At 35.8% G+C, this 22,113-nt stretch overlaps 1 protein-coding gene across 19 annotated transcripts in view; it reads left to right on the forward strand.

Annotated features, from left to right (window-relative positions):
* CLASP2 (cytoplasmic linker associated protein 2) overlaps window positions 1-21,892 on the forward strand; it is a 142,469-nt gene extending 120,577 nt beyond the window's left edge. For 13 of the 19 annotated variants that reach the window (XM_063304110.1, XM_063304107.1, XM_063304109.1 and 10 more), the window contains 12 exons: window positions 1,446-1,609; window positions 2,038-2,116; window positions 5,370-5,513; window positions 7,738-7,881; window positions 8,078-8,184; window positions 9,136-9,289; window positions 9,802-10,030; window positions 13,656-13,849; window positions 16,302-16,430; window positions 17,220-17,426; window positions 17,626-17,742; window positions 19,812-21,892. In XM_063304110.1, the coding sequence (XP_063160180.1) occupies window positions 1,446-1,609; window positions 2,038-2,116; window positions 5,370-5,513; window positions 7,738-7,881; window positions 8,078-8,184; window positions 9,136-9,289; window positions 9,802-10,030; window positions 13,656-13,849; window positions 16,302-16,430; window positions 17,220-17,426; window positions 17,626-17,742; window positions 19,812-19,898 (1,755 nt within the window). In that variant the 3' untranslated portion in view covers window positions 19,899-21,892. Of the gene's footprint in view, window positions 1-1,445; window positions 1,610-2,037; window positions 2,117-2,255; window positions 2,307-5,369; window positions 5,514-7,737; window positions 7,882-8,077; window positions 8,185-9,135; window positions 9,290-9,801; window positions 10,031-13,655; window positions 13,850-16,301; window positions 16,431-17,219; window positions 17,427-17,625; window positions 17,743-19,811 lie in introns of all 19 variants that reach the window. The other 6 variants (XM_063304103.1, XM_063304104.1, XM_063304108.1 and 3 more) reach the window with 1 other exon arrangement.
* Window positions 21,893-22,113: the final 221 nt, after the last annotated feature.

Consider the following 22,113-nt stretch of genomic DNA (forward strand, 5'->3'; position numbering starts at 1 on the left):
GTAAATGGGGAGTTTCAACAGAAGGGCATAATTTACTCACTGTGTGTCCTCGTTAAATATTCTACAAGATTAGGACTATTTTAAACATTTGTTTGTTTCTTTATTCAGTAAGTAAAGAGCCAAATAGCAGCATATGAACACACTACTTTAAATAAGCGTAGAATGCTCTGGTGGTGAATTATTTTACAGTGTGAGTATAGATTGAATGAAACATTTCAGCTTCTTTTTCCTCTACCTCGTAAGTCTCAAGTGTCTTTTTATCTTTTTGTTTGAAATAGGAAATTGAAGTATTTTTCCTTTCTGTGTCTTGTAGAAAAAAAAATTATTTGAAAGTTTGACTAGTTCTCTCAGTACAAAGTATATCTAAGTGGTATTTTACTGTCTATATGGAAAAAGATAAAATTACCCTATTAGGTGATAGCCTTGTGCAGCTATACATTATTTAATCAACTTGTTTCCAGATTCAGGTACATCATTTTTGGATCACCTTTATGATTCTATACACCCGTATTATTTTTGATACCATAGCGATACCTTCCAAAAACTACTGAAGATCAAGTTTCCAATTTTAAATTTCATTACACTCTCTCCCTATTCTGTTCAATTACAGAATGTTCTATTTCCATAAGGCATTTTATTGACATTTTTATAAACAATGCTGAAGTTAAATATAAGGTACACAGAGCTCCTTTAAAAGACAGTAAATTTCTTCAAAATTTGCTTCAAGTCTTACAGTGCATTGTATTAAAGATAGTCACAAGTCTGTGTTTCGCTAAAGATTTGTTGTGACATCTTAGCTTTTTTCATCTACATCCAGCATCTTATCTATGCATGCAACACTGTCAAAAACTGTTTTTTTTTTCAAATGGGAAGGCACGATCTTTCATGGTTGCTCAGAGTACACTAAGCATCTTATTTGAATTAATGCTACATTGTGATAAATAGCACAAAAAATAGCATGTTTGTATGAAAAAGAGATGAAGATTATGGTTGAGCAGTATGAGGGAATATAAGATCTATGACAGTAGATGATACACCATTGAAGATGGGAAGATTTAGAATTTTTCATACAAAACATAATGAAAAGATCTAGTATCAGGGGCACAGTTTGAAGCATACTGGGTTAAATAGTTTCCCCAAATTCAGTGGAATAGACAACACCAAAGCAGTGGGGAGGGAAGAAGAGAATTGCGCCAGTCATCACAGCATTTATTTGCTCAGTGATATTGCATGAAGTACTAATTTCCAGAAATGCATAAATATTTCTGAATCACAGATTCTGACAAGAGACAGGAGAGAATGTTTTCCCGCTTGGCTGTGTATCATTGCCTCTATCCGCTTCTATGTGATACTACATTATTTTGTGAGTTCAACACAGGCAAGCGTCAACTCCTTTTCTTCCCTACTCTTTCCTTTTGTCCTTCCTTTTTTTCCCCCTATTGTAGGTGTTCAGCATGTTTTTGGAAACTTTAGTAGATTTCATCCAAGTCCATAAAGAAGACCTACAGGACTGGCTATTTGTGTTGCTGACACAACTTCTGAAAAAAATGGGTGCTGACTTGTTGGGATCTGTGCAAGCAAAAGTTCAGAAGGCATTAGATGTGACGAGGTAATAGATTGTCAGAATGAAAACAGACACATTTTAAACTTTCTACATCTATATTTCTGCATTTCAGTTTTGCATTCTTTAGAATAGAATCAAATAATCATTGCTATATATGACAGCATATTAGAATGTAGAAAAAGTAATGTGTCTGTTTTCACCAATATTGTCTCACTCTGGAGATATTCATATATAATACTATACCTCTTAAAAAGGAATGAGCCCAAAATACTTTGTCCAGTTTTAAGATGTTCAGTATTTACAAACCCATAATTTTTACATTATCTCCCACTAATACTGCTTGCCTATTAAGGCAAGTATATTAAGCAAAATACATATGTTTCCTTTTTTCTTTCTTGTCTAGTTTCCAAATTCACTTTAACTGTTTTGAAGTGAACTTTAACTCTTAATACAGCATTAATTCATTTTTCCAGGGAATCATTTCCAAATGATCTTCAGTTCAGTATTTTAATGCGGTTTACTGTTGACCAGACCCAAACACCAAGTCTGAAGGTAAAAACTTGTAAAGCTTTACAGTTATGTGTGACAACAGACATTCCATTCAATAATAATTTTGTTTTGTGTGGTACATTCTGTGTTGTTGGTTTTCAATTAGTGGGTTTTGTTTTGTTTTGTTTTTATAAAATTTCAGACAGTCAAGCCAGCACTGCAGGACCAGCTTCGCTCTTTTTGGAGCTCCAAGGTTTTTTTCTGCATTATTGCTTTTTTAACCTATTGTATGTAAATTTTACATTAAAATATTTCTATGCATCCATATACAACTACTAACCTTTGCAAGGAGTTTTGAGCATGCTTTTGTACACTTGATACCCAAGTGTTATGCTGTTGCTTGAAACGTTTGACAATGAATCTTATGAAAAATCCACAAAGTCCAACACAGTTTTAAAAAAATCATATGGCTGTCTAACACTAAGCTGGTTATGCAAACTCACTCTGTCAAGTCTCTTCTAATTTTATGTTTGTAATTTCCCAATCCTCATTTTAAAGATCTAATAGTATCACAGCAGAATTGATTGCTGAGATTTCTGCTATTGTAAAGCGTTTTTGCATCTTCAAAAGTTGAGTCATTTGCCTTTAAGCTTTTATTGTGAATATTGTATGGTATAATGATACATATTCAGACACAAGGTGGAGGCTGAAAATATGTAATAGCTGAAATATCTAAACAACAAAAACGATTCTCCTGCAGATGTCCAGTTGGAGAAACTTCAGAGTTGGGCATATATATAGCAACTGTAAAAAGTTTAAACTGAGACATTTTGGGAAAATAACAAGCATATATACAACCAACATTTTTCTTTTGTCCTGCACACAGTAAATGCATTTAGTCTGTTAATTGCTTTTCACAGGATGGCACTTTTTTACTCCTGGACACAGTGGTATCAAAGTTATATACAAAAATATTGTACTTGTTAAAATGCAACATTTATTATAAAGGCTGTAGAGAAATTCATTTTAGTTATTTTGTTACTGTAAATTTTCAGATTTTGCTATAGATTTAAGCATAAAGAAATAAAGTTTTTAATATTGGGGGGAACCATATTGGGAGATCCAATATTTGTCGTGATTGAAATATCCCTTTAACTGCAAGTTGCATCTATGTGAATCATTGAAATTTTATGTTGCTAACTGTAGATGTGAGAACATTATGTGTGGGCATTTGCACACAAACCTCTGAACATCTGAAACACCAGAACTATAAAATTGGCCTGAAAGAATATTCCTTTTAATGGAATATGACACTACTGCTTAATATTTACTAAAGTGAAAGCAGAAAAATACTGCAACTGTCTGTTTCTGAATAAACAGAATTTATATTAGATTCCTGAAGTAAGAAAACAGTAGTAAGGTGCCTTCTAATTCTTCACAGTGCTCATATTAGAACTATGCAGCATGGAGAGAACAACAAAAATAGTGCAGATAGCAAGTATGTAACCAAGGAGTCTATTCAACATATGAAACTAGATGAAGACCAAAACTGTTGTCCCTTCAGGAACCTTTTATTAATGAATTATAAATCAGTGCTGGTGTGTCTATGTTATATATAGTGCTGATGCCATTCTTGGCAGACATGTTAATTTTCTTTGGGGTTAGCACTGCTTAACAGCATATAGTGTTTTTATATGGCACTTTTTTGTTTGTTTTTGGCAGCTGTCAGAATGTTATTTCCTTTTCTTTTGTTGTAGAGATTTGAGTCATTAGGAATCAGGCAGCTTCTAAATTGTATAAATAAGCAAACAAATAAATAAATATACAATCCACCATTCCTCCAGCTCTCAGAGCAGAACGATTTGGATGTTACATTATGTCATGGCTTTATGTACAGTTTCACATGACTATCTACATCTCATGAGACCCAAATAGGATGAAACTGGCCGCATAGGGCCTGCTTCCTGGTAGTCAGTGTAACTGGAGAAACCCCATTGGATATACGTTGTTTTTTGGCATTAGATTATTTGTGCTAGAACTGTATATTTTGAAAGGAGCAATAAGGTAGGAAATAAACTCTCAGTGTTCGGTGTTCATAGATTACATTTAGCAATATTATTGTCCATAGATGTATGTATACACACATATTTATTATAAAATATATATTGTTTAAAAATAGCATGCTGAATTGAATTGGTCATCTAGTCCACCATTCTGTTTCTAACCAAAACCAGCTGGAAGCCTGTAGAAAACTTGTATATAGGGCCTAAGGGCAAGTGTCTTGTGGCATTCTTTGTACTCAGCACACTGTGTTCAGATACATTTTTCCCATGAGCTTGGTATTTCCATCCAGCTGCTGGCAGGCACAACTTCTCTGTACTGGATGGCTCCCAGCCATCAAGAATAATGTTGCTATCATACATTATTTTGCCTTGTGTAAATTCCACTAAGTTAATGATGCCTCATTTGTAAGATTATTTTTGAGAGCTTTATAATGGAAATAGATAAAATTGTTAAAACAGTCATGTAAGAAATTGATATGAATAATTTCAATTTCATATGGAAAAGCTAATTATATTTGGTGCTGTCATGAGTGGGCTCCCCACCTATGTCTCTCAGAAATCTAAATATATGTCAAATGTATACAGAGGAAAAGGGATTATTGGAATATTTTAGCAGAATATTTGAAGCAGTCGATACACAGTGAATTAAATCTTTTCTGTCCAATAAGCAGATGCACAAGTGAAATGGTCTTCTATTTTTTTTACAAGCACTTAGTTTATTGAAGAAGAACACTCTGTATCTCTTCCAGGTAAATTTGTCCAGCAGGGTGAAAGCTGTTGCTAAAATTATCTAAAAAAACAGTGTTTTCTTAAATCATTACAGACTTGTATATATTTATGGTACTAGGAAAACTGTTATTGGCACTACCACATTTTTGATAATTAGCATCAAAGTGCTGCCATTTAGGAAAAACCTTTAAGTATGCAGAAATATTTGACGTAGTTCTTTGCCTTTTCTCCAGGATAACCTTTACAGTTGTTTTAATTATTTATTTCACATGTGGAATCCAAAGATATCCTTTTGAATTATACAGGTGGTATACAGGTGTTACTGATACCTCACATGGATTCTAGCTCAAGATCTTTTGATCCAATCCACTGATATGCTGCTCTAAGAATATAATTTCTGAATAATTACTGTCACAACCTAGTAGCATTGCTAGGTGGTTCCCAAGTAAAAATAATTCCATTTTCGTATGTTCACCATTAGGTATTGTACTTTTCTGTATATTTGATTCTTTTTATTCTTATAGGTAAAAGTTGCAATCCTTAAATACATAGAGACCCTTGCACAACAAATGGACCCAGGAGATTTTGTAAATTCAAGTGAAACTCGTCTGGCTGTATCTCGAATTATCACTTGGACAACAGAACCTAAAAGTTCAGATGTTAGGAAGGTATTTCAAATTATGTTCAAATGAGTAATGTTGTTCCTTAAGAATATTCATTTATTTTTATTACATTGAATTCTATATTAAAATATTTTAATTTCAATATCATGATATTGATTATCTGTAATAATTTTGCAAAAAAAATTCTTCCTGCTTTTGTTGTTTTTTTTTGTCAGCTTTTTGTGAAGGATGGTAGCTGAACAGAATTTTGAGCTAATGTGATATAAACAGATGAATTTAAATAATACAAATTTCTATTTAAACTGATTTGGAAATATATTTGCCAATACAGTTGCCAACTATCTACTTATTTAGAGTATTTGCAAGAAAAAAATCACAGTCATATAATAACTTACTGCATGTTAAAATATATATATTCGCTATCATTGAATGAAATGTAACACATGATGATGCCTCATTGGGAAGTAGAGTTATAAAACCCGGTCCACATAACTTTTCATATTATTATGTGGCTTTCAAAAATAAGTGGGTGGAACATATCATAGAGAACAATCTACTCTTCAGCCACACATTGGGAATCAGGATCTGGGTAGCATATATGTGTCAGTGGCTAGTTTGGAAGACTCAGTCACTGAATAGGTTTCAGAGGCAATGCATGCATACTGCCTCCCTTCCTCAAACATACACCTCTGCCTATGCTACAAACACAGCTGTTCAGTTGAAATTTTGGTTATTTGCTAAAGCAGAAGAGAAATGTAGAGAAGCATTTAATTCTAGTTGTTGGGACATTCTGTTCTTACTGTTAACCTTTGTAATTGACTCATCAGGCCACATCCCAGGAACTAGCTTAATAGGTAGAACAGAGGCCTTCTGGAACTAGCAATATGACAAGGGCTACTGGATTCAGGGTGACCACTTTGTACCATGGTGTCTAATCTGTTCGAGAATCCTCCCAATCCTTAATCTGTGTCTACATCCACATAGTGAATATCCCTTTTCCAGGCATCAGGCTAGAAACCGGGAGACAGTGATTTCTAGTCCTGCCTTAGGCTCAAAGCCAACTCGATAACTTTGGGCCAGTCACTCTCTCTCAGCTGTAGGAAGAAGACATTGGCAACTACTTCCAAAATCTTGCCAAGAAAACTGCAGGGAGTAGTGCTGGCAGTTGTCAGGAGTCAACACTGACTTGAAAGCACCCCCCTACCCCCCAAAAAGGGTGTAGCTAGAATGGGACAGTTTAGATCTGTATGCTTTGCTTCCCAAGTCCCATGTGGTAAGAGCTAAATTATGCATTTAAATGACAACCAGGCTATGTTGAACCAGAAAGGTTTTGACCTTAGATTCTCATGAGCTTAATACAGATTAAACTCACATGTACCATGGTCAGGATCATACAGTTTGTTAATCCAGACTAGCAAAACACATAAAACATGCTCTGCACATCACCACCACCCAGTGTTGTAACAAGATGACCTCGTTCACACAATTTGCTGAGACAATATCTGGTTTCCTAAAAAGCTGAAGAACAAATTACTTAACTCCTTTTTAGTGTCATCCAGCATACAGTCCAAGCCCAGCCTATTTGTTTTGACCAGATGCTGTAGCCATCCTTTAAAGTTGTAGCTGAAAATAAATGTACTTGCTGATTTCATTTTCAAGATTGAATGAATTTATGTAATATTTTATAGAAATATTTATTTGGTTCCCCCCCCCAGAGATTAATAATTCCTTTATTGGACCATAAGGAAGCCCAAGAGGAAGAAAAAAGAGTTAGCTTACTTGTATATACATGTATTTTAGAATTCCATAATAATTTTGATAGAGATGTGTTTTAGAAGGAAGCCCAAGGAAGAAAAAAGAGCTTAATTGTATGTGCATGTATTTTAGAATTCTGTAATTAAGAAATTATCAATAATTATCCCTTAAGCCTCATGTGGCACAGAGTGGTAGGCGGCAGTATTGCAACCAAAACTCTCCCCACGACCTGAGTTCTATCCCAGCAGAAGCTGGATTCTCAGGTAGCCGGCTCAGGTTGCCTCAGCCTTCCATCCTTCCGAGGTCAGTAGAATGAGCACCCAGCTTGCTGGAGAAGCTGACGACTGGGGAAGGCAATGGCAAACCACCCCACTATAGTCTGCCAAGAAAGCATTGTGAAAGCAGCGTCCCCCCAAAGGGTCAGACATGACTCAGTGCTTGCACAGGGGACCTTTCACCTTTAACCTTTTCAAGCCTGACTTATTTCTTTTAATGACTTTATCATTTTTCCTAGGCTGCACAATCAGTGCTGATTTCCCTTTTTGAACTCAATACCCCTGAGTTTACAATGCTGTTGGGTGCTTTACCAAAAACATTTCAAGATGGTGCGACAAAGTTGCTTCACAGTCACCTCCGGAATGCAGGCAATGGTGGACAGGTATATATATAATCTTCTCCATTAGGATAAATAGGTAGAGATAATTTCCATTAAAGCATGCTGAATTAACATACATATATGCACTTAATAGCCTTTTTTTAAAACTGTGCATTGTGTTACGTGTGCTCATAAGGAATATGAATATATATATATATATATATATATATATAATATTTTTTTCCCTTTTTTATTACAGGGCTCCATGGGAAGCCCTTTAACAAGGCCTGTTCCACGCTCACCAGCTAGTTGGTCTAGCCCCATCACTTCACCAACCAATACATCCCAAAACACATTATCTCCAAGGTAAGATACCAAATACTAATTTAGAACCAGCATTGACTCTCTACAAACAGAAAAGCTTTCTCTGACAGGAAATTTGTATCCAGCAGAGCTTTTCCTGAAGGGAAGAGCGTAGGCATATTGGGCTACATGGGGAAGGAGAAAATGGGGGGAATTGCTTTTCCCTGCAGAATCAGCCATTTCACAGAGCTCTGGATCTAATTCATCTTTGTAATTTATTTAAATAACATTAAGTTTTCAACACATTTAAATAAAAGTCTGAATTAATTCCAAAAATAGTTTAAATTCAGGTTTTAGAAAAATATAGTGGCAAAATATTTTAAACTTCAACCCCACAAAATTGCTATTGCTATTTGTCACATAAATATTTGTTTACTTTCAAATGTCATATTCAATTTTATATAGCTTGTAAGTCTCTTTCCTATTTCTTTCTTTGTTCCTTTCCTTTTTTTTTCTTTCTTTCATGAGTGTGCTTTCAAATATCTTATTAAAAAAAATAAAAAATATTAATTTGCCTCATTTTTTAGCTCAAGTTACCCTCTGTAAATCCCCACCATGAACAGCAGAATGTTTTCTTCCATACTTGCTCTTTGTGATCATATTTCATTCCTTAAATATTAATCCCATCTTAAAGTCTGCTACAACAGCTCCCCCTCATCTAAATTTCTAATCTGGCAATGCTTTGCCACAGTTTGAAGAGGGACAATAACTCAGTGTTAGGGGGCATGCTTTGTATGTAAATACTCCCACATTCCCTCTACCATCTTGCATTTTAAGAATGAGACAGCAGATCTTGGTAGCTGCTTCTTTCTAGTCTAATTAACTGCTCTACTATAAGTAGCCATCTAAATTCCCATTGAGTCATGTGTGGGAATAAACACATAGAAATATCCATTAAAGGACCATCAATTGCTGAAATTAAAACTGCTTCACAATATTGCTGTTGTTCAACAGTGCATTTGATTACGATTCTGAAAATATGAATTCAGAAGATATATATAGTTCTCTCCGTGGAGTGACTGAAGCAATTCAGAACTTTAGCTTCCGCAGTCAGGAAGATATGAATGAACCTATGAAACGGGATTCAAAAAAAGAAGATGGTGATTCAGTGAGTATTTTGGAAAAAGTTCCAGATCTAGAAATAACTCTGGGGCCATGGGTGCAGAGCTTTTCAGCATATGGGTGCTTGCTTTTCAGCACATGTGCAAGAAAACAAACTTACATGTTCTTTGAGGTAAACATCACCCAAAGAAAGTGGGAACTGGCCCTAAAAGAAATGTGTGGAGTCAAGATTAAAAGAGCAGTGAAGAGAGCCTTAAATTTGAAAAATGGTCCTCATTTTGAAGCTAATTTCTCTGTGTTAGTAAAATATTCCTTTAAATGTTTACTTTTACTGGTAATATCACCTGTTGATATAAATTAAGCATGTATATTAATTTAAGTGCAAACTAGCCTGCAACAGAAAAAGAATACATTTGCATTAAATGAACCTTCTTACCTTATTTTTTTAAAAACAATGGTTGGGCAATATATCAAAAATAACTACTATTGAAACAGTTATATAGCTCTGCAGATGGCCTGTATATTTTTATTAAGTGTCTGTGTGTCTGTCTTTATTAGATTTGCAGTGGGTCTGGAATAGTAGATCTACGAACAGGAGGTGGTGTGACTGAAACAGGCCGAACAGCTCTTGACAACAAAACTTCATTACTTAACACTATGCCACCTCATTCCTCCCCACGGTCACGTGATTATAATCCATACAATTATTCTGATAGTGTTGGTTCTTTTAATAAATCAGCTTTAAAAGAGGCTATGTTTGATGATGATGCAGATCAGTTTCCTGACGGTAAGTCTGTCTCAAACAGAATTGGGGAATGGGTATATTGGAAGGAAAATTACAGACAAATGTAAATAAAATTGTTATCTGAACTAAGTGACATGGAAGGAAAACATCTTGAGGGGAAAAAGTTCTTTGCTGATGTCTTGAGTTATGATAGATTGCATGAAAATCTGATATTCAAGAGGTTGACATGAAAACAGAAAGCTTTTTTTATTATAAAAACTAAATGTCATAACTTGATATGCATCTTTCTTAGAACTTTGTCGCCAAATTCGTTCCCAAATAGATTATTTTTATAATGGTAGTAAAACAAAGGAAATAGTACTCAGCAAAATTTAATGGCATACATACATAAGGAAAAAAAGTGTTTTCCAGTAAAAGACATTTGAATGTTCTTGTTTTCTTTACCAAAATGAAATTTAATGCAAAAATAGGTTGGAGAAGATTTATTAAAAAATAAAAGGTATATCTGACATTGTTGAAAAATAATCTGACATATCTATCCCTATTCTACATTGAGTATAAAAGACATTATGGTTTTGGAAATAAATAAATCAAACGGCCACCTGAATAGTGCTGATCTGTAGTCTATTCAGTACATGTTATGGATAGTCAATGTTTGTTCAGGTAACTTTCGTATGGACAAAATGGGCATGGCCAAAAGAGCAATCTGTGTTACTAGAGTTTTGATTAAAATATACAATCTCTTTCAAGTCACACTTGACTCCTCATAGATACCTCCATGTAGCTTTGTTCACACCAAAATGGAAGTGGTCTGATACTACCTTTTTCTGGGGTATTTTTCAGTTTCCTAGTCTAGCCTACAATCCTTGTATTCTCTGATGGCCTCCCATCCAACTAGCAACCATGCCTGATCTTGCTTAGCTTTCAGACCTTGAAATGGTCAGCCATTTATGCGTTTGACAAGGGTAGCCATGTTGTTGGCTACGTTTGCCTTCTCAAATGATCCACAAACTTTAACAGTAGAATATCTTGTGGTTGTTTTCATAGTCTTATGCATGCATGTAGATTTTGCTTTTAGGAGTTAAGGTTCATCTTTTTTCTAAAGATAATACAGTATTTCTTTCAATATACAATAGGAATTGATCCTATTGATACTTTGTCCTCGGCAACCTAGGAAAAAAACATTGCATTTTCTTGGTGTCTTTAAAATTTCTACCAATCGAAGCGAATATTTGTAGCTCAGGGTTGAACTGTGGAGTCCTTGGTGCTCTCTGAGCCTTGTTGTTTTCATGCAGACGTTTCATTGCCAGACTAGGCAACATCTTCAGTGCGAACAGGGAGAGGGCCTTGTTCTCTGTTTATATACAGTGGCTTGCCCTGCTTGTGTTGGTGGGGGTGTTGTTCTCTTTTTGGGAGTTCCTTGATCGGGCTGTTGCTTGCTGCTTGGTTGATTGCCTGAGTTAATAGTTCCTTGATTAGGGTGTATCGTGCTGTTTGATTGCTCATCTGGTGTTAATCCTAGTGTTGATTTTTGCATATCTGGGGTGTTGATTGCTGGTGAGGAGGTGTCCTAGTCTTTTGGCTTTTCTATTGTCTCTTTTGAATGGTATGTAAATGTTGTTTACCTCTATATGTCTGTTGATGGCTGCTTTGTCTGAGTGCCAGGCTTCCAGGAATTCTCTGGCGTTTTTGGATTTGGCTTGGTTTAGGATGCTCACAGTTTCCCAGCTGAAACTATGGTTGAGTCTGTCCATGTGTTGTGAGATTAAGGAGTTCTCATTGTGTCTTCTGACTGCTAGTTGGTGTTTGTGGATGTGTTCTGCTAGTCTTCTGCCTGTCTGTCCTATATAGTGGCTGTTACAGTCTTTGCATTGTATGTGGTAAATAACTCCTGTTTTTTCTTCTTGGGCTATTGGGTCTTTTGGGTTACTTAATATGTTTTGAAGAGTTTTAGTTCGTTTATGTGCTACAGTGATGCCATGCGGTTTTAATAGTCTGTTGGTGGTTTCTGAGATGTTTCTGATGTATGGCAGTGTTATTCTTTCCATAGCTTCTGTTGGTTATGCTCTAGTGGGTTGGGTGGTGAGGCACTTTTTGATGAAGTTGAGAGGGTATCCATTTTGCTGGAAGATGCTGTACAGATAATCTGTTTCCTTTTTCTGGTGTTCTGGGTTGCTGCAGTGTTTAAGTGCTCGTCTGAATAATGTTCTTACACAGCTTCTCTTGTGGGAGGTTGGATTGTTACTTTGGTAATGGAGCACTTGGTTGGTGTGGATGGCTTTCCTTTAGACTTGTCTTTCTAACTTGCCATCATTTCCTCTACTGATGAGGATGTCCAGGAATGGTAGTGTGTTGTTTTCTTCCTCCCTTGTGAATTTTATTCCATTAAAGATGTTGTTGATGGTTTTGTTTCTTCCAGTTGTTTCTTTTGTATTATGATGAAAGTGTTATCCACGTACCGGATCCATACTTTGGGTTGTATGTGTGGGAGTGCTATCCTTTCCAGACGCTGCATTACAATCTCTGCTATAAGTCCTGAAATTGGTGATCCTATGGGTGTTCCTTTGATCTGTTGGTATATTTCTCCATCAAACTGAAAGTAGGTTGTAAGGCAGAGGTTGATGAGGTCCATTATCCTAGGTATTTCCATTTTGGTGTATTTGGCTAGGTTTAAAATTTCTCTTGAGGAAAGGATTAGAAAGGATCTAAACCAGTCATTCTTAAACTGGGATGTTTTTATCCTCAAGGGATAATTTGGGCGCATCCTGGGAGTAATGGAGCAATTTGTAATTGCTTGTTTGTGAGTTGGGTATCCTGTTTGGGACTGCCGCTGCTGAGATGCTTCTGTAAAAAAAACCATCTGATCCTTTTGTGGGGGGAATAACATTATTTGAGACTGGGAGAAAGGGTAATTGGGTCAAAAAAATTAAGAATGACTGGTCTAAACCTTCCTAAGGGCCTGAAGGTGATCACTGCAGAAACTTTATTTAAATAGACTGTCATCTAGAGAAAAGCTTGCTCATTCCATTAGAGAAGCGTCGACATCTTGCCAATTCCATTTAGAAGCATGAGCAGGAGAAATGTGAACTTTCACAAAATGTAAGCGTTATCAATGTACTTTAAATATTTAAAAGTAGGGAGAATGATTAATGTTTACAAGAAGTGGTTCATGACACCCATTCTCCCCTGTGAAGGGGAGGTGGGCGGTGAATAAATTTATAAATTAAAAAAAAGTTCTGGCTCATTCTTTAGGGGGTTTTATGTTTGTTTTCAAAATTATTGCCTGGAGGGTGGGAATCTCAGGAGCTAATTCCTTTTCTCCCCATTGTTTGGGCCTAAAGTGAGACTCTTCACACTCTCTAGGGAGAGGTGTTCCTCTTACTCTAGTCCTTGGTGCTTTTTTTTAAAAAAGTCTGACTCCCAGTGGGTATGAAGAGAACATTTGTGTGCATAATAGGAGATTTTAATGATAAACGTCATCTTTCAATTGCCACATTTTGTAATAAAATAAAATGAAATGAAATATGATATATTATCAGTCCTGTTCCCTCCCAGAAGATTTTTTTAATCTATTGTTTCATAACTATCATATATCTTTACATGTAAAGTAAGAAGAATGGTTATTATTTTTATTAATTAAACAATTCTACTTTTTCTTTTGACACAGAACCTTCCCTAGACCATTCTGATCTAGTTGCAGAATTGCTAAAGGAATTATCAAATCATAATGAGAGAGCTGAAGAACGGAAAGCTGCTCTTTATGAGCTAATGAAATTGACTCAGGAAGAGTCTTTTGGGGTTTGGGATGAGCACTTCAAAACAATTCTTCTTTTGTTACTTGAAACTCTTGGAGACAAAGAGGTAATGCCTAAAGTGGAGAAAGAAAAATAATATTATATAACTTATTTGCCTGGATGTTGAACTTGCTGCTGTTATAATTATTATAGCCTGCCTTTATTTTTGTACAACTTATGGTGGCATATAGCCAGGACCAGAAATATTGGAAAAAGGGTAACTGTTTTGGCATTTGGCCTCTGTACACCACCACATTGAAGTTGAGAGGAAACAGACCCAGATAGGAGCAAAGTCAGAACTTTCAGCTGTAATTCAAGGGGTTTGACAAAAGTGGGGCACTAACCATTCAGGAAGTACAGCCAGTGGCATACACACACACACCCATCGTTGGTGGCTCATAAGTAATGGAATGAATGGCTGACAAGCAGCTGCATGGCCAGGTGTGGCCTGTTTCCTGGGTACCCCACGACCAATCAAGCAGATAAAAGGCCTGGAAGTGGTTCTGAGTGTTACAGTTGCATTTGGTATCTGTTCACTGGAACTCTCGACATGAGGTCCAAAGAGGTGTCCATGCAAGTGAAGGAGGCCATCATTAGGCTGAGAAAACAAAATAAACCCATCACAGAGATAGCAAAAACATTGAGAGCGGCCAATACAACAGTTTGGAATATCCTGAAAAAGAAGGAATTAACTGACAAGCTCAGCAACAGCAAAAGGCCTGGAAGACCATGGAAGACAACTAAAGTGGATGACCGCAGAATTCTGCTCATGGGGAAGAGGAGCCCTTTCACAACATCTAGCCAGGTCAAGAACACTCTTGGGGAGGTAGGCCTGTCATTGTCAACATCTACAGTCAAGAGACAGCTTTATGAATGTAAATACAGAGGCTTCACAAGGTGCAAACCACTGGTAATGCTCAAGAACAGAAAGACCAGATTAGACTTTGCCAGCAAACACCTAAAAAAGCCTGCCCAGTTCTGGAATAAGATTCTTTTGACTGATGAAACCAAGATTAATTTGCACCAGAATTATGGGAAGAGAAAAGTATGGAGAAGGAAAAGAACAGCTCATGATCCAAAGCATACCACATCATCTGTCAAACATGGTGGAGGCAGTGTTATGGCATGGGCATGTATGGCTGCCAATGGAACCGAGTCACTGGTATTTATTGATGACCTGACTGCTGATAAAAGCAGCAGGATGAATTCTGAAGTGTACAGGGCTATACTTTCTGCTCAGATTCAGCCAAATGCCGCCAAACTGATAGGATGCCGCTTCATATTGCAGATGGATAATGACCCAAAACATACAGCAAAAGCTACCCAAGAGTTTCTCAAGGCAAAGAAGTGGGATGTTCTTCAATGGCCAAGCCAGTCACCTAATCTCAACCCAATAGAGCATGCTGTTCACTTACTGAAGACAAGACTGAAGGCAGCTGCAGTAAAGGCCTGGGAAAGCATCTTGAGGGAGGAAACTCAGCATTTGGTCATGTCCATGGGTTCCAGAGGTGACGGACTCGTCCCTGGGGGAGCTGGGGGTGTTGACCGACAGGAAGCTCTGGCTTGGGCTGGTCCATGAAGTCACGAAGAGTCGGAAGCGACTAAACAAATAAACAACAACATGGGTTCCAGACTTCAGGCAGTCATTGACTGCAAAGGATTTTCATCCAGGTATTAAAGGCAATCCTTATGTTTGTAATGATGTTGGTTTGTTCCATTACTTATGAGCCACCAACGATGGGTGTATGTGTATGCTGGCTGTACTTCCTGAATGGTTAGTCCCCCACTTTTGTCAAACCCCTTGAATTTTAGCTGAAAGTCCTGCCTTCGCTCCCATCTTGGTGTGTTTCCCTTCAACTTCAGTGTGGTGGTGTACAGAGGCCAAATGCCAAAACAGTTATCCTTGTTCCAATATTTCTGGTCCTGACTGTACATAATGCTCTGATCTTCTGCTTTCCCCACGACAACAACACTATGAGGTGGGTTGGGCTGAGAGAATGACTGGCCCAAAATCACCCATCTAGCTTTCATGACTATGGAAGGACTAAACTCACAGTCTCCTGGTTTCTAGTCTAACACTTCAACCACTACTCAAAACTGGCTCTCTTGAATGTTCTTCTTGAATATGTAATATGTCAGGATTACTAACTTTAGAAACAGAAGGAAAACAGGTGCATGTTGCTTTCTTGATATAAACCCAATATACATATGAACATTAGATTTGCATCTTAGTTAAAAAGTCAGTAGAATACTCTTTTCAGCATCTCAGTCCCATGAAAGGAAAGTGTCTCATAGTGATACCACAGTCACGGCTTGCAGTTACAATGAAGTTACAGCTACTGTAATGTATTAATATTTAGTAAATGTATACTATTCATTATCAAAGTTCTGTTGTGAAGACAGAACTTCAATTTTTGGAAGAAAGTTCCAAAAATATAATACTACATAGCTCCATTATCAAAAATAATTAGTTGGAAATTATATGAGGAAAACTAACAAAACAGTCTTTAAACTTTCAGCATGCAATTAGAGCCCTGGCACTGAAAGTCTTAAGAGAGATTCTAAGACATCAACCAGCAAGATTTAGAAATTATGCAGAACTCACAATAATGAAGACTTTAGAAGCTCATAAGGACCCTCATAAGGAGGTTTGTATACAATTTCTGAGATTTGTGTTGAACTTAAGGATGTGACTGAAGTAATAATATGTTGTTCAACAATGAAAATAATGAATATAGAGTATTTTTTCATAAGACAGATTTCAGGAATTTATGTAAAACCGATCTCAGGAAATGAAAATCTCATGTTTTCTATTCAAAACAGTAATTCAGATAATATGGATTTTTATGGGGAGGCAGTTTGGGGATCCTTTAACATCTGTTTTAGTGAAGTATGAGTAAGTTTTGTAACCAGTGATAGTGGACCTCCTTGCTAGACAAGCTCCATATCATTTTCCCCAGCAGCATAAAACTTTGGACAGAGTTTCTAGGAATATTGGTCTATTCTGTCAGTATTATTATTAAACTATAATGTTGGTATGTTCATATAATATTTCCTTTATGAATTACTTTTAGTTGGAAATAATGGATTAAGATTTAGATGTAATGAGAATTTGAAAATATACATATCTCATACTTTCTAGAATGTTTTTTTTTAATTAATAGTATAGTTGCAATGTCAAAACAAAATCCGATCTTGGAATATTTCCTAGATGTATTAGTTCATTTTTCCAACATATCCATCAAATTTTCAAATCTGAAGCCCCTTGTTTTTTAATATGGCTACCATTATCAAGATGTTGCTGTTCTGACAGAAATTTCTGTTGTAAAACAAAATATATTGACATAAAATCTTCTACAAGTTGTAGCAATATTCAAAACAAAAAACCATTCAAGTGTAATATTATTGTATTTCTATATTTCTGTTTAATCTATTAGGTGGTAAGATCAGCTGAAGAGGCTGCTACTATGCTGGCCACATCTATTAGTCCAGATCAGTGCATCAAAGTACTTTGTCCCATTATTCAAACAGCAGATTACCCTATAAATCTGGCTGCAATCAAAATGCAGACCAAAGTGATAGAAAGAGTACCTAAAGAAACTCTTGCTCAGCTGTTGCCAGAGATAGTACCAGGTTTAATACAGGTAAGAAGATACAAATTAATAAATCATGAACATTGCAAAGAATGTCACAAAATTTCTAACTTTACAGAATATATTTGACTGGAATGTATTTCTTTTAAAAAATATACTATTCTGTTATTCTGTTTGGTTAGTAATTGTAATAATATCAATATCTTTTGGATTGATACATATTTAAATTACATCTTTTCTTATTTTCTAGGGTTATGACAACTCTGAAAGCAGCGTTCGAAAGGCCTGTGTTTTCTGTCTTGTAGCTATTCATGCAGTAATTGGTGATGAGCTGAAGCCACATCTTAGTCAACTCACTGGCAGCAAAGTAAGTGATTCACCGTACCCAGGGACTGATTTTGATTACAGTAGGTAGTTAGAAAAAATGTGGGTTTTTTAGGGCACATTAGAAAATTTTTTAGCACTTGACTTTGGCTACTGTTTGGATCTGACACTCTATTGGTCCTTTTATTTCTCATGTACCATTAACATATGTGGAAAATAAAATGTATAAATAGATGGACAATATATAAATGAATATGGCTGTCGATACATTCACTAATGTCTAAAGCTTTACAGCAGAATCAAGTGGTAGCTTCAGGCAACTGTACTATTTCAGACTATAAATCGGAAAGCTGATAATTCAACTCCTAATCATGTAAACAAAAACACCTTCAATGCATTTAGAAAAACTAGAATATCATAGCTTTACTTTGGAAGCTTTGTTTCTAAAATACTATTTTTTTCAGCGAAAAGAGTTGTTCCCATGGGGATAGCAATCAGATATCCAGTTCTTCAAATATAGTTTGAATTAGGGGGAAAACTTACCATTCAAATCAGTTGTCTTCAGTAATTTAGAGATACATGGAATGATAGTTTGCTTGCTAAAAGGAGAATAATAGACCACAGGAAGTGATCTAATCAGCATCCTTGAAATAAAAGTTGCTGAAATTTTATAAAAGAAATATAATGCATGATAGCATCAAAATGTTTGGCCTTAAAGGAATGAACACTGTGCTCATACACTGACTTTCCTTCCTTCTCCTCAGTAATTAATTCCTGATTTAGAGAAAACAATAACTGCCATTATATCATAGATGAAACTTGCCTTGTAAAGCAATATGAAACCTAGATAACTAACTAGAGTGCAAAAGCTTATGATGCAGTTGGATGTTGCATATGAACAGTTGAAATTAATTTCAGTGGAAATCTGTTGATAATATCCAACTACTGAGAGGCTTATACAGTAGTATCAAGTTGCATGCCAAACGTATTAAATTCCGAATAAAGAAAAATATCATTTGGACAGAATTTTATGTCCTCTTTTGTTTCAAATATTTTTTAGTGGTCACTGCTATTTAAACAATTTTGAAGTGCTGTGATACTCTTTTACATACGTAGGCTCATGAAAGTCCTTAAACCAGCACTTTTATACAAATTCAAAAAATCCTCTTGAAATCAATCAATAGATTTGACTAGACATGCATTGGATTGAAGCCTAAGGAAAAATGTTATCAGTCATGGAATTATAATTACAAATGATAGCTTTTCCATCTATATAAATGTTGTGCCATTTCAGGGTAAAGTACCTAAGCTCTTAGGAAAAAAGAACAAGGAAATAATATAGGGAGTGAATTCAATTGAATTTTCAAAGCAAGATTGTGATGTTGTTAAAAAAGGATCCTAATTAGCTATCACAATACTAAAAAGTTGAAGGACAAAAAATGACTTTCTTTCCTAAGCAAATAATTGACATCTAGACCATATATCTACAGTCTGGATGTAAGATACAAGACCATATATCAATGGTCTAGATATAAGAAATAATGAGTTTCCAGTTCTTTTTCCATACACAAGGATATCAGAAACTTCTGTTTTCAATTTAAATGAACCCAGTTCCTTGTGCCATTTGTACTTTAGGAACTATGCTTTGTTTAAACTATGGGCAGGATCAAACCACAATTTCAGGTCTTGGAATTATCAAACAAACTACAGTTCTCCCAAGTCCAGCAGTCACAAAGAATTCATTTAAAAGAGAAAGCATCTCTTTATACCATAAATTTGAAGATGGAACAAGGACCATTTTTCCCTGTCATGTCTGAACCAAGTCTTAAGTAAGTAACTATTGATCATTAGACACAGTAAACTAAACCCACCTTGAGGAGAATTTTAACATGAGATTTTTCACCAATGGGCTTATCCTCCCTTAAGCTTCTTAATCCTTTGAAAATACAACTATGTTCTATAGCTCCAGTTAGTCTTTTTTTCCTTTGTATATATTATTCCATTGTAAATCTTCTTTATTACCGTTACTTTAAAAAATAACTTTTTCTGACTTTTCTAATGTAAAATATGTTGTTAGTACTAAACATGTTATTTACTAATTTAAATCTGCAGATGAAATTGTTGAATCTTTACATCAAGCGTGCACAAACAGGATCTGGAGCAGGTGATGGATCAGCAGATGTTCCTGGACAAAGCTAGTAATTCTGAAACCCACCTATTAAGTCTGTAAGAGGAAAGACACATCAGTAAAAGGAAAATTCTCAAATACATTTTTTGGAACTCCTCTCTCTCTCTCTCTCTCTCTCTCTCTCTCTAATTTCCCCTTAACAGAGGGCTGCTCTCAGCCTGCATGTAACTGTTCCAGTAATTCCATATCCAAGGAAAAACAGTATTAATATCACTTGACTGAAGCAAAATATTTTTTTTAAATCTAACCCATCATGTTTTCTGTTTGCATTCCTCTGTGTGTCTTCCCATTGATTTTTATCAGTGTTACTGTACATTTTTCTTTTTTTTTAAAAAACTAATTAAACAGGAATGCTTTAAGCTTTAAAAGCTACAGTCTAAATTTCCTCATTTCTACTCAACTGCAAAGTAACACGACTCTTCATTGCCGTTTTTAAGTACCATTTTCAGCGGGCGGGTGCTTCTGCTTTGATGCACAAAGTGGCAAGAGAGATGAACATCGATTCTGGATTGAGCTGAACTGCAACTAGACCAGTCTCTATACTGAAGGTGCATCCTCATATATATTGTCACAATGCCAATAGCAGGAGCAGAAAGCGGTGTCCATAAAGCTTGATTGATCAGCTGTTGGCCGTATAAATAAAAATTCAGTGCAGATTAGGAGGACAATTCAGTTAGTGCCTCCTATATGGAAGACAGTCTACACAGAATATAGTGTTGCAAAACTGGGATGGTGTGGCATCCTGCTTGCCTAGCATCAGGTTAAGTAAAACCACGTAATGGATATGAACCACCTGTATTATCATCTTCAAGCAAGATGGTTCAGAGTAGAGTGCTTTGTATAAGCATGCTCAGTATGTCTGTTTATCTTTGTCACTAGAATACTGTCTCTCAACCTAATTACTGAAACCAGTACTTTTGTCAGTCTCAGTCACATAAGGGTATATGACAGCACTGCAGAAAACTTTTCAGCAATGACATGTTGCAAGAATGGAGATTTCTGCACTGATTCCTTTAAGGGGGTGGGGACGGGGGAGAATCATAAGCACTACAAATCTTGACACCATTGGTTTGGGAGTTTAATTTGAATTGGAAAGTGGCCCCAAATTCATTGCATGGTTTTCTTGAAGTGGTGTTATTACAACCATCTGGACTAAGATACGGAAATGTTTTCAGGTTGTTTCTGTAACCTTTTAAAAAACTTTATTGTGAATAATGCATCTTTGTATTTATGGAATTAATATTGAAAGAGAGAATGAAACTCAATTTACTTCTGTTTCTCAGATGTAAACATCAGGATTCTTAACTGGGACATGGGAGTAAGAACAGCACCCTTCTCACAATGGCTAGAATGTAGATTTTGTGACTCTGTGTCGCATTATCTAGTTTTAGGGATTGTGTATTTACAGGAGAGATTATAGCAGTGCCAAGGATGATGTGTTTCTCTGCTAGACTAAGATTCTCTCTACCTCTTCAGGGTGAATACTTTTGACTAAGCTGCTATCCATAATGTCTTGTGAAAAACATTGTCTATAAAATAATTATTTTTATTTTATTTTTTGTTCCTTTGCTATTATGTGTTAAGAATCTAATACTTTAACATGCAGCCAAATACCATTTTTATAAGAACTTATGTCACAATTTGCTTATTACTTTGAAATAAACTGAACACTTGCAGTTATCTAATAAGTTACTTTGACTTTTATCAGAAATTATTCTGACTGGGAAAGATAAAATGTAGTTACTGAAGATGCAATTTGCTGTTGCAGAAAGCTGTCTGTCGGGAAATACTTTAGATATAATGTAAGGGGAAAAAACTAACAATTATTCATCACTGGCTTTTTTTAGCAGCTGCAGATCAGGAAAATAGTCTTTTCTTCCTCATTCCCTTATGTGTAACATTCTTGTTTTCTACTGTTCTATTATAGTTCTCTGATTACCATTGTGCATATACAGGCAATAAAGTGTACATAGCATTACTTGAAAAATTAAATTTTGTATCCATCTGTGTTTCTGCTTTTGTTTAGTGATACTGTAGTAGTAATTATAGTGACTTAGTTTATGTAAATACATTGCCTGGTTTAAAACTAATTCCAGGAAAAAAGATAAGCAACAAAAACCAACCCAGAGAACGTAAGAGCCTGTGTAGTTCCATGTTCCATGTTGTTATTTTCTTAGACTGAAACTGGGCTTCACATGTTCACATGTTGATTTAGTCTAGCAGATG

Source organism: Candoia aspera, chromosome 4 (genome assembly GCF_035149785.1).
Source record: "Candoia aspera isolate rCanAsp1 chromosome 4, rCanAsp1.hap2, whole genome shotgun sequence".
Lineage (NCBI taxonomy): Eukaryota > Metazoa > Chordata > Lepidosauria > Squamata > Boidae > Candoia > Candoia aspera.